The 12,546-nt window shown below is 45.5% G+C and overlaps 1 protein-coding gene across 1 annotated transcript in view; it reads right to left on the reverse strand.

Moving 5' to 3' along the window:
• Nucleotides 1-7,093: 7,093 nt before the first annotated feature.
• COL1A1 (collagen type I alpha 1 chain) overlaps nucleotides 7,094-12,546 on the reverse strand; it is a 44,494-nt gene continuing 39,041 nt past the window's right edge. Inside the window, exons 46-51 of the mRNA XM_082194290.1 lie at nucleotides 11,691-11,744; nucleotides 11,437-11,544; nucleotides 11,059-11,341; nucleotides 9,925-10,115; nucleotides 8,539-8,781; nucleotides 7,094-7,428 (exon numbers count right to left, since the gene is read on the reverse strand). Of these exons, the coding sequence (XP_082050416.1) occupies nucleotides 7,282-7,428; nucleotides 8,539-8,781; nucleotides 9,925-10,115; nucleotides 11,059-11,341; nucleotides 11,437-11,544; nucleotides 11,691-11,744 (1,026 nt within the window). The 3' untranslated portion in view covers nucleotides 7,094-7,281. The remainder of the gene's footprint in view (nucleotides 7,429-8,538; nucleotides 8,782-9,924; nucleotides 10,116-11,058; nucleotides 11,342-11,436; nucleotides 11,545-11,690; nucleotides 11,745-12,546) is intronic.

A 12,546-nucleotide genomic window follows, 5' to 3' on the forward strand; every position in this document is an offset into this window, starting at 1 on the left:
AGTGCAGATTTGATAGATCGGGCTTTGAATGGAAGCCGAATTGAATTTCTACCTTATCTCTACTTCCAACAAAGGCACTACCTAGCCACCACCGAGAAACATTCATTTTCAACACACAACTCAAAGGTTTATTTTCAAAATATTTGTTTATATCCTGCCAGAGTGTACAAACACACACACACGATAAACGCCGGCTCCCTCGGCCTGAAAGCGAGATGAGCGTTGCAATCCCATAGTCGAATTTGACTGGATGTAACCATCCAGGGGTCCTTTACCTTTTTTTTTTTTAACCTATTTACAAATGTGTGGTTATGGAAACTGACATATCAAACTGCATTACATATGGGGAAATTGCTTGCAAAAACATGCATAAAATTGCATTGACATGTGTATATGGAGAAATTTGCACTAAGATGCTGATTAATTTTCACGCTGACTTATTTTTTTAATGAATAAAAACTAATGTGGCAGGGTGGAGAATTGAGTTTAAGACTAGAAAAATGAAAAACAGAGAGAATCCAAAATGGACATATTCACCCAATCCTACTTCCTGCTCTGTACAAAGAAAACCTCAACACCTTTGACTGCCACATGCTCACAGACACCCCGAGCTATAGATTCAAATGTTCTATACTCCCGGTTCACACAGTATGTCGCAGTTGGACATCAGAAACTGTCAAATAGAACATTATGGAAGCCCCTTGTCTTCAAAGAGTACAGGTCCACCCCCCCCCCCGGGTTTTAAAATCCTAAAATGACAACTCAGGCAAAATTACCCCCTTTGTATTGGAAGAGGTGAGATCTGTATATGTCAGCTTTCACAATTCACAGAACACTTCAATAAAAACATTTTACAGTTTTGTACTTTAAATATGACACTCTCGTTAAAAGAAAAACCTTCCTTCCTTCCTTCCTTCCTTCCTTCCTTCCTTCCTTCCTTCCTTCCTTCCTTCCTTCCTTCCTTCCTCTCTCTCTCTCTCTCTCTCTCTCTCTCTCTCTCTCTCTCTCTCACACACACACACACACACACACACACACACACACACACTATACTTACCTTTGCACTACCACCAAACTAAATAATAACCTTTCATTGTTAACGGACGCACTGTGATGCCACAACAAGTGAACTCTGAACAGTGATTAAAGGAATATTTTTTAAAAGTCTATTTGGTGCTTTTAAGTCTTTAGTTCTGGGAGGAATCAAGAGTCATCTGAAGAACAACAACCTACAAATTTAATGCCATGGCAGTTGATTGGAGCAGAATGTCCCAGGATTATTCTCTTTCTCCTCCATCTCCCGAAAGCATTGACTCTCTTTTTAGCCTCCATCCAGAAAAAAAGCAAGCCAGCTTTTTCTTTCCTTTTCTGGTTCACTGGCTAACCAAGAACCATAACATGAAAGCACATAATCCACGAAAAAGCAACCTGTTCCTATCCTCGTCTCCGTTCCATTCAGTTGCAGAAAAGTGGAGGAGTCTCCATAGTCCACAACACGGAATACAGCTTTTCTGTCTAGCTGTTGTCTGCTCAGAGCAAACGGGTTTTTGCAGATCTTCAGCACGCTTCAAGCTCTACCTGGGGAAAGAAACAGATTCTAAGCTTGATCTCCCAGATATATCTGTGGTTGTGGTAGCTGCTGATTGGCCAGTTTCTGTGACATCACCAGAGCAGCATTCCCTGCCTCCGAATCTGTGGAGCAGCCATGTGAAAAGTTTGATTTAATAAGGCAAATATGAAGGCGCATACTGCACATCTCATATACCTTGCAACTTGATTCTGAAGCTAGGACCAGAAATGGATAAATGCATGAGTATAAACACAAAGACGGTACTTTTTGCAGCAATGCCTCACCATTTCACAATCATTTTCCATTTTGTAAAATCCATTTTCTGTTGAACAGAGCACAGATTTTGCAGTACAGCAAGCATTGCCTGAGTTCTGAAGGAGCAAATTCAGAGTGTGCTGCAAAGTTATCCCACCCCCGGTCCAAGTCGAAGGGCCTCTGGGAAACTCAGCACAGAAGCTTCATTGTAGATGAATAGTTGGAGCACTATGCGGACTCTGTTGTAGTTCTTCCTGTCCTGAGAGTGTATCATTGCTAAGTGGGCATTTCAGATCAGTCTTAATATTGATGATGGATATATTTCTGGGCAGTGGGTGTTTCGGGGCTAGTCTACATGTAGTTAGGGTCGTCTTGAACAGACCCTCTGAGTGTCCCTATTTTCCAGGGATGTCCCTGATTTAGAGAAGCCGTCCCGGTTTCTGATTTGATCCTGGAATGATCCACTTTCCCTTAAAAGGTAAAGGGACCCCTGACCATTACGTCCAGTCGTGACCGACTCTGGGGTTGTGGCGCTCATCTCGCTTTATTGGGGGTTGTGAAGCTCATCTCGCTTTATTTATATATAGGGCTGGGATGCGGGTGGCGTTGTGGGTTAAACCACAGAGCCTAGGACTTGCCGATCAGAAGGTCGGCGGTTCGAATCCCCACAATGGGGTGAGCTCCCGTTGCTTGGTCCCTGCTCCTGCCAACCTAGCAGTTCGAAAGCACGTCAAAGTGCAAGTAGATAAATAGGTACCGCTCTGGCAGGAAGGTAAACGGTGTTTCTGTGCACTGCTCTGGTTCCCCAGAAGCGGCTTAGTCATGCTGGCCACATGACCCGGAAGCTATACGCCGGCTCCCTCGGCCAATAAAGCGAGATGAGCGCCGCAACCCCAGAGTCGGTCACGACTGGACCTAATGGTCAGGGGTCCCTTTACCTTTACTATACATAGGGTGCCTACATTTTGCATGGACTGGTTGCCTGGCAACATGTGCAAATGGCTTTAGATACCTATGACGTCCATAAATTACCATAGAGCATATATTCAACGCACAAAAACAGCGACAATTTGTTGTTGACAAAGGACAGCTGGACATAGAAAGGGCCCCATTACCTTCAGTAGTTTGGGGCCTCATCAAACCTAAATCCGGCCCTGCGATGGGCAAATGGTCTGATCCTGTATAAGACAGCTACACAGCAACATCAAGGCAGAAACTGCTGAGACTGGTTTTCATCCCACTCCATTTGGGCCTTGGGGTTTCCCAGACAGATGTTGGTTGTTTTGAAAACGCTCCATCCATCCTTTGTGTTTCCAAAAGCTTCTTATTCATGAGTAGCCGTCCGAGCGACTGTGCTTTTTCCGGCTTCACAACCAGGCCTCTTTGGAAGGGGGCAGAATATCCACCGTGCGCATGTTTGTGCATCATGCCCTTGCTGTGCGTTTTCCCCTTTGACAAAGCACCCTTTGATGCAAAGAGCCCCTCTTCTTGCTAGCTCCTGAATGAGGACCATTGAACGCCGTCCAGCTTTCCTGGCATGTGGGGAGAAGACGCCAGCTCTCGCGTTTGGTGAGGGAGGAGAAGGGCTCTCTCCCCCCTCACACAACCTTCTCCCTCTCCTGTTTAGAGCGTCAGGTAAGCAAAAGGAATGGGAAGCTCCGTCCGGTTTGCAAAGATCTCAGAAATGCTGAGTACATGAGAGAGCTGGTAGGGTGTTGGGGAGATGGGCTGCAACTGGTGCATATCTGTCATAATGGAGACTGGAATAGGAGACCAGAGGCAAGGATAGTTCCTGGACAATGGATAAGAGGAAGAAGAAACCCAAGAAAGAAAGGCTGGTGGATGTTGAGGTGACGCAATGAGACTGCGAAGCTTGTTCCTTCTGGCTTTGAGCATCTGCAGACAGTATCCCACAGCTTCGCATGTGCCTCCACAGCTCAGCCTTGAAATCTCTTTTCAGTGCCACGGAGAAGTGCTTCTGAGCATGCACAGAGTGCCTTTTATCTCCCCCCCCCGATCTCTTCCACACAGTTTGGATCGTTGGCACGAGGCTTCAAGGGTAAGATGGCATTGGCCGCTAGGCAAACTCAAGCTCTGGAGTTTCACCCTCATAAATCACACTTTGCAAGAATGTATTGCAGGAGGGGAAGGTGACCATTGTGGTGTTGGGGCACCTTTTTTTTAAAAAATGGAACTGATATTTTGTTTGTGGGAGGGGAGATGGGCTTTTGGTTTCTGGAATTTGTTCAGCTTCCTTTAAAAGAAAGGTGTTCTCCGGCTCATAGAGAAGAGGGGGGAGGGAATATATGAGGGGGAAAATGTGAGTGTGAAAAAGAAACTTTCGGGGTGGAATATTCCCAGAAAGTTTTTTTGCTTTATCAGTATTTGTCGGAACTTAAGCCTCCTGCCTCAAGGAGTACCATCTTCCTCAGCATTTTGCTAAGTATGTAGTTTTTATATGTTTTTTTGTCCAGAATTCATTGCCACTCTTTTATGAAACCGAATGGTTGGGCGGTGGGTTGGTTGTTTGCTTGTTTCTTCCAGCTCTCTGGGGTTTTTGAGATGGTGGGGAGGGAGGATTAAAAGAGAAATTCCACGGTGGCTGAAAACCAGCAGGGAATTCCTGTGGGGGCAAATGTCTGGGGGTGAAATATCTGGAGATGGAGAGGAAAAAAATCAAATCAAAATGAATCTGTTGAACTGAGGATGAGGGTGGCAGCCAGGAGGACAGGTGTGGTGTGTTTTTGCCGGGGGGAGCGTGACCCACGGAGTGACAAGAGGCGTTTTTCTTCTCAGGGAGCTAAAACGACGAGCGCTTTACCTGCTTAAGTTTGTTTTTTCCGTCTCTCTGTGTTAAAACATATGGGAGCCAGGCGGTTAGAAGTTGTCGAGACTAATAGCAGCGTTGGGTGGGGCAGGGGACATATTGACCAGTTCTAGAAGAAGTTGTGGGGTGGGAGGAAATAACCAGGCATACAAGGAGAGAGCGAGGATGAGACAGGACCATGCAAAGGGAGAAGTTGTCAGAAGAACTAAGCGAAGGAACAAAACTCAGACTCCTTTCCCTCAGGCTACAGCGTGCCCACACTACAAATGTCAATTGGTGGGGCTCCCAGTGAGAAACGCAGGGACATGTTTCTCCCCAAAGCAAGGATTCTGTGGCCTTCAAGATCTTGCCGGACTACAAGTCCCACCATTTCTGACCAGGGGCTGATGGGACTTGGAAGTACGGGAAGATATGGAGGGCCTGGGCTTCGCTTCCCTGTCTCTGACAGAAAATTATCTCAACGCCCTCACACAACTGTGTTCCCCTAGGTTCCTTGAGGAAAGCCATGACAGTTAACAACAGGGCATTTTTTAATCTAGCCAGAACTCGCCGGAACTCAGTTCTGGCACCCTTCCGATGGGCGCCATTATAAGACAACAAGGGAGGTGTTCATGGTGAGTTCCGGCACCTCTTTTTCTAGAAAAAAAATAGCACTGGTTAGTAATGATAATTTCCCAAAGGGGCTCACGTTTGAAATGTTAGGCACACCAGTAAAAGTGCAGGAAGCCTTTGCCCCGTTCTCCCAACCGACGCCCTGGCCTTGCGTGACAGAAAAAGTCCGAAGAACAACCGGTGTGTTGGATCATTTCACATGCTTTATTTCAGCAGTCAAAATAATTAAAAACATCTCAAATTATTATACATATACAAAATAGGTACAGAATCTTCGGCCGCTCACACTCCCTACAACATCTGCCTCTTGTGAGAAAGAGAGGAATTATGGGGTTTTTTGCTTGAGTTGGAAACCCAACGAAAGACAGAAAGTGGAGGGGGGGGGAGAAAAAGAGAGATGAGGGGTGATGTTGGCAGAGCTGAGGAAAAAGAGATGGATAAGAAAGGGAAAAATGAATCAGCAGCGAGGGAGGGCGATGAGCAAAAGTGTTTGCTTGGGATGGGACGAAAGATGGAAGAAAGAGAGAAAAAGAGAGAGAGGTGGTGATGGAGGAGAAGAACTGAGGGAATGGGGAAGAAAATACAAGCCAAAAGAGAATCCACCTGCTTTACAAGAGAAAGACAGAAACTGCTGAGACCTTGATCCCTTGTAGCAATGTTTGATTTATTTTTTTCCTCATCCTCGATTTTTTTAGTTATTATTTTTGCTTGTTAAAAAAGAAATAGCACCTTTTGAAGAAAATAAATTCACAAGTATCTCTGGGCAGCAAGGCATCCAGTTTGCTTTTCCCCTCCAATAATCTCATTTCTATAGCACCAAATGGCCCCCTTTTCAGCAAAGCTGTGCTCGGGGCGAGGTTTTTCTAGGTTTCGTCACCTCAAAAAAATAAAAAATAAAAAGTTCATGGGACCTGAAAATTATTAACATAGCAGACTAAAAAAAAAAAAAAGATATATGAAAGACACAGGTAGCACCTTTATCTAAACCTGAAACTCTGCCCAGTTTCTTCGCCCCCCCTCCATGCAAGCTGATGCTAGTATTAAAAAAAAGACCCCAAAACTACCCCAAAGAACTTGAAAAAGACAATGGTGAGGTAGCCATCCATACAACAATAATATACATTTAAACATTACATTTTCTCTGCTTTCTGGTATTATTGGCCATTTTTTCCCCTTCAGTTGCTCACCGACAAAATAATTAAAGCTCTTAAACCTGCCTTTCCCCCCCTCTACCTGATGTCTGTGAGAGGGACAGGCACTATCACCTGTTCTTTTCCTTCAAACAGGTTTCTGTTTTTTTTATGATAACTTTGCCGAATTTATCCCTGTTGCCGACTGAACAAAACTGAAAAAGTACATTTAAAATGGCTGAAAGAATCATCTTTTCAGTGGCTTTGCTCCGAGTAAAAATAAAAGAGAGAAAGATAAATCTCTTTCTATCAGGTACCGGCAGAGAAAGATGGTCTATAGGTAGATTTTGGGGTTTATTTATTATTACAGTTCTGGGCTGAGAGGAGGGGAGGTTATTTTTGATGGGCTTGTGATGGGCAGGTTCTACCGCTAAGTTTAGTATTGCTCTGATTACTGCCAGGAAGATAAAAACACACACCAGATTTTCATACAGGTGTTTTTCAGGTGTTACTTGGTTTCGACTGATTTTGTCATTTTGTATGGTTTTTATATATGTATTTTTGGAATGTACAAATATTGGTCCCACAATATTACTTGATCTTTTTTTTTAAAAAAAGAAGAAGATAAAATCAAACCATTCTGTCTTTGGGGATTTTAATAATAATAATAAAGTCAAGCAAGTGGATGCACTTCCTTAATTATTTTTGAAAAGTCATTTATTTTTATTTTTTTGGTTTAATGCTTTTTTTGTTTTTTTTTAACGGAAACAAAAATAGTTTTAGAGATGATGGATAGAAAAAGACACAAATTCAAGTCCATGTGAAATTTCCTTCTTTTTTGGCTGTTTTTTATTTTATTTTTTAAACTGTCAGGTTTCCTTTTGGGTTTACAAGAAGCAGACTGGTCCAATCTCAAAGCCGAATTCCTGGTCTCTGCCACCAATGTCCATGGGAGCCACATCAATGATGGGCAACCGGGAAGTTTTTGTTGTCTTGTATTCGATGACTGTCTTGTCCCAACTGCCAGTGTGACGCTGCAGAGGGAGGAAAAATCAGAATTTAGAAATCAGAATTTTGTTTTTGGTTCCATAGACTTTTGAAGCTTCCGAATGACACCCCCTCCCCCCATCCGATCTGAACTTTTTCCCTGGCCAGCTGTGCTCCTAAAAGCTGGCTCCTCCCTTCCCCACCCTGGCTGCCCATCCCATTGTGCCACTGGAACACATAATTACTCTGGCATTTAGAACTTCAGGGATTCAGGGCACTGTGAGAGAAGAAGCAGAACCAACATAGAAGTTGGAGGATATGTTATAGTCTATCTTCTGCATGACCAGAATCCAGGTCCTTAAGTCCAGAGGAAGCCACCATGAATAGCCAGGGGGAGCAGTCACATCATCTGATCTTGAGCTATCACTGTCTTCTGATGGATTTAAGCTACTCTGGACTCAGCCATCTGGACGCTCTTTTGCCTTGAAGGCCTTTTGGCTCAAAAAGCAGGATGTGCCTTCAAAGGGAAACAGTCCAAGAGTCTGTCCCTGATCCAGATGCCAAGAGCACAAGCAAGTAGGGACTGCTATACTAAGCGAGATAAACCTTTGCAGGTTCTGAGGATTTATTATGGCAGCAGTATGGAGACTGCGGCCCTCCAGGTATTATTGGACTGTAACCCTCATCACTCCTGAGCACTGGTTATGGAGCTGATGGGAACTGAAGTCCGACAAACTTCTGGCGGGCCACGGCTTCCCCGTCCTGAGATCTTTCAGAGGGTTCTGCTGCTGAATAGGGATATTCCATCCCTCATCTGCCATGCTTCAGCACTGAAAAGCACCCAGTGTATGTGTTTCCAAACACAGTTAGGAATCACAGTACCGAGACGTCAACCTGCAGTCCTGACTTCCTCAGCCAGACTTGCCTACCCCTATTTCCCCCTGCCTCTGGCCATTCTTACATATGGCGTTTGCTTTTATATGGATTGTCTCCCAGTTGCAAAGCATGGTTTTAGCAGGAGGTACAGAGGGGGAACACCCCTGCCAGCTGCGAGTAAAACACTGCAGCTTATGCACAAGGTCTCCAGTCTGAGAGAGAGAGAGAATCTATTGTACCCCCCACCCCTCATTGCGGCATCTAAAGACCCAATCGCTCACCGTGCAACCATCCTTGGGGACTCCATAGAGGAAGCGGCTGTTGCCCTCTGCTCTGATCTCGATCTCGTTGGAGCCTTGGAGGAGCAGAGCGTTCTGCAGGTTGCCAGTCTCTGCGTTCATGTAAGCCACGCTGTTCTTGCAGTGGTAGGTGATGTTCTGGGAAGCTTCAGTGGACATCAACCGCAGGAAGGTCAGTTGAATGGAAACGTCAGCTGGGTCGGATCCCTCGCCACCATATTCGAACTGCCATGGGAGACGGAGGGAAGGAGGGAGCAAGTTATTGGTTAGCGCTCGTGTCACGTCTTCTAGGAACCCCACCCCCTGCTATATCTAGGAATCTAACCAGCTTCTTTGCTTTCTCTTCATGCTCAGAGGGCCGAGGCAGGAAGTAATACAATAATGGGCAAAGCCAGATAAGCTGACTGCTGCCCTCTTTAAGGAGCCCAAATCCAGCTTGGAAACAAATAAGATGCAGAGAGAGAGAGAGAGAGAGAGAGAGAGAGAGAGAGAGAGAGAAATGAGGCCACAGGTATACATTCTTCTTGACAGACTGCTTTTCCAAGTTGCAGCATCTACAGCTTCTTTGAGCTAGATTACTCCAGCATGCTAAGTCAAGGGACCTTTGAGCCCAGCTGAACCTCTGGAATATCATTTGAAAACTGGCCTATGCTTGCTTTTAACCAATGGTCTTCCCCTCTCCCTTTTGCTTCCAAGTATCATAGATTTGGAAGTGATTTAAGGAGCCATCAAGCCCAACTTCCTGCAAGCACCAGGAATTGTACTCCGAGGTGCCTTGGTCAACATAAATACCCTCCTCCTGTCCATTTATCATCTGTTGTGTTCAACATTCTTGGATAAAAGTTAGAAGTGACATCAAGCCACCATCCAGGTTCTGCCTTGTGAACCAAGCCCATTCCAACAAAGCCCAGTGATGCCCAGGCCTCCCTAGGCAACCAATTCCAGGGCTCTTCCGCCTTTTACAGCTAAAGGCCCTTTCTCAATGGGCAACTTAATCTTTCTGGTTACAATCTGAGCAGATTTCATGGCAGACATGGAAAGTCGACATGGATTTCTCAGTCTCATTGAGGCAGCTCCTACCTGTGCATTAAGGTGATTATCTATTCTCAATCTTTTCATCCTCTTGCTAAACAGTCCCAAAGCTTCCACTGAAACAACCAAACAGTCACCAGGTTCTACTGCCTGTGACATTCTTTCCACACATGGAATTCATGTGGAATTCATATCCATTCTAGTTCAGCAGGTGACTTGGAGGAAACATGACCCTGAAGTAACTCTCTCCGGTCCCAGCTCAGAATACGGGATTGGCAGTCCCAGCTAAGCCACTTGCTGCTTAACTGTCACTGCCTCACCAATTCCTGGTCTCACCTGGAAGCCATCGGACATGCTTTCGCCAAACCAGACATGCTTCTTCTCCTTGGGGTTCTTGCTGATGTACCAGTTCTTCTGGGGGATGGTGGGCTGAGAAGCTTGGACACAAGTCTCTCCAGTCTCCATGTTACAGTAGACCTTGATGGCATCCAAGTTGCAGCCTTGGTTGGGGTCAATCCAGTACTCGCCTGGTGAGGAATGGGGTCAAGTGAATGAGGTTCATGGAGAACGGATCACAGGAGCAAAACAAAACAAAACAAAACATCAGTTTACGCCAACCTGATCTAAAAGGGGACTGGCCAACCATTTGCCCCCTCCTGCTTCTTCCTATCTCACAGATCCCACCCCCCATGCAATGAGTTCTCAGACTTGCCCAAGTGGGTCAGGAAAATATCTGCCCAAGCCTTACTCCATACAAGACGAGCAGGCAAACAGCTTAAAACAAAAGAATAGAAAAGAGAACTACCTATGTATGGCTGAGATGGACTTCAGAGAGCCAGGGAATGGGGGGGGGTGTATTATATAAAATAGATGGTTGCCCCATCACTTCCCAGCATTAATTATCTACACAAGTAATGACATTCTGGTTCCTAAGTATATAATTTTTTGTAGGAGAAAGAAGAGGGGCCAGAGAAGAGCTTGGGCTGGAGCTAGAAGCTCTACAGCAACTTAGAAGGCCCACTTCACGATACGATAATCTTTATTGTCATTGTCCCATACAGAACAGCGAAACTGAAATTTACCCTTTAGGACCTAAGTAAATGCAAGTCACATTCTGCAGATAGAAGCTACTTGGGAGAATTAATCGTTCTGCTTGACTCAAGCACGTTATTTAGGGAAGAGGCTGCAAAAAAAGGCACCCAAATCACTGCCCAGTCAGCTCCGGTGGAAAATCCATTCCTGGCCCCAGACCTGAGAAAACAACTATATGCTTGGCTGTGCAAACAATCCCCAAGTGAAAGAGAAAGGTCAACAGTGGCAGAGAAGAGAGGGGAAGTGAGAAGATTGATATACGGGGAAGAAAAGAGCAGGGCAGAGCCATTCTGCCAACGGACGTGGTCCAGAAGAAATGAGAATTAGTGGCATTTAAGAGATGCACCTCAGAATTGTTTTTCCCCCGATTGTACTCACCACTCTTCCAGTCTCCGTGGCACATCTTCAGGTCGCGGCAAGTGCGGGCTGGGTTCTTACGGGTTCCATCAGGGCTGCGGATGTTCTCAATCTGCATGGACAGGCTCTTGAGGGTAGTGTCTACTTCCAGGTCGCGGTCGCGCATCACGTTTGCATCGTCAGCTCTGTAGTAGCGGCCACCGTCGTGAGCTTTCTCCTGAGGAGGCTGGGGCAGGAAGCTGAAGTCAAAGCCGCCGCTGGGTGGGCCTGGAGGACCAGGAGGTCCAGGAGGTCCGGGAGGACCCTGGAGAAGGAAAAGAGGAAGAGTTGGAGGCAAAGATCTCATCCACCCATTGTGCTGTTAACTATGAGCTTTGTACAGCGAGAAGGAATACGTACAGCAGGACCAACATCACCAGTGCGACCACGGGGGCCAGGTGGGCCAATGGGGCCGGGAAGACCATTCAGACCGTCTTTGCCAGCGGCACCGGAAGAGCCAGGGGGACCCTGTCAGGAAGGCAGAACAAAAATGTACCATGAGTGAAGCTTTGGTTGTTAACATGTATGCAGCAACAGGTGCATAGAAGGACTGAAGTCTAGCAATAATAGCTAATAGCTAAAATGCTGTGCTTTACAGCCCAATCCATACTTACTCTTGGACCAGCAGGGCCAGAAGCACCAGAGGGACCTTGTTCACCAGGAGAGCCCTGCACAAAAGAAAAAAATTGTCAGTTTTGATGATCATCTGGGAGAAAATAGGTTTATTTAAATGGGAGAAAATGCAGTCCTGTTCAGTAACAGAGAGGGAGTATCAGTCTAGCTTCTGTCCATGTCAATCTCACATGTGTTCCTTCATCAATCTACACTTCCAAGTGGCAACGGGAACCAATAGGTTCACTCAGGACAAAATAAAAATGATATCTATGCTGCCATATGTCTGGATTTCCCCAAACATTACTGGGATTTCAAAGGTGGAATTGAGGTCAGGGAGGAAATTCCAAAAGGCAGAGCTTTGTCCTGGATCTTAGGCAAGTCAATAGAAAAATCGCTTGGGGGCGGGTCCTGGTTTTTACTTTTTGAAATATGGCAACCCTATAATTTTTTTTTTTTAAAAAAAAAAGGTTTCACTCAGTACAATGGAAACTGGGTATATCTCAAACAGAAGCCTTTCAGCAATTAGATTTATAGGTCTTGGGTGGAAAGAAGGATAGGCAATTTTTTTAATCTTGCCCATGCTCGTCACAACTACTGGGTAGCATACTGTATTCGCATTTGGGACCAGGAAGAAATGTGTTTCAAATGCAGGTTGCTTTGGGGTGTGTGGAGATCTAAATTCATCTTCTGCAATCTTGCCACCTTGTAATTAAGTGGGCTGCGTTAACTAGGGACCCGAAGGAAGCCATAGCAATCTAAGGCCTCCATCTTTAAAGTTCTTATTTCTTTGCCGCTAAGGTAGGCCCAAGCCTGCCTTGGCCACTGCTCAGTGACAACAACTATACACCGAATTAC

The sequence above is a fragment of the Podarcis vaucheri genome (genome assembly GCF_965113315.1).
Source record: "Podarcis vaucheri genome assembly, chromosome: 13".
Classification (NCBI taxonomy): domain Eukaryota; kingdom Metazoa; phylum Chordata; class Lepidosauria; order Squamata; family Lacertidae; genus Podarcis; species Podarcis vaucheri.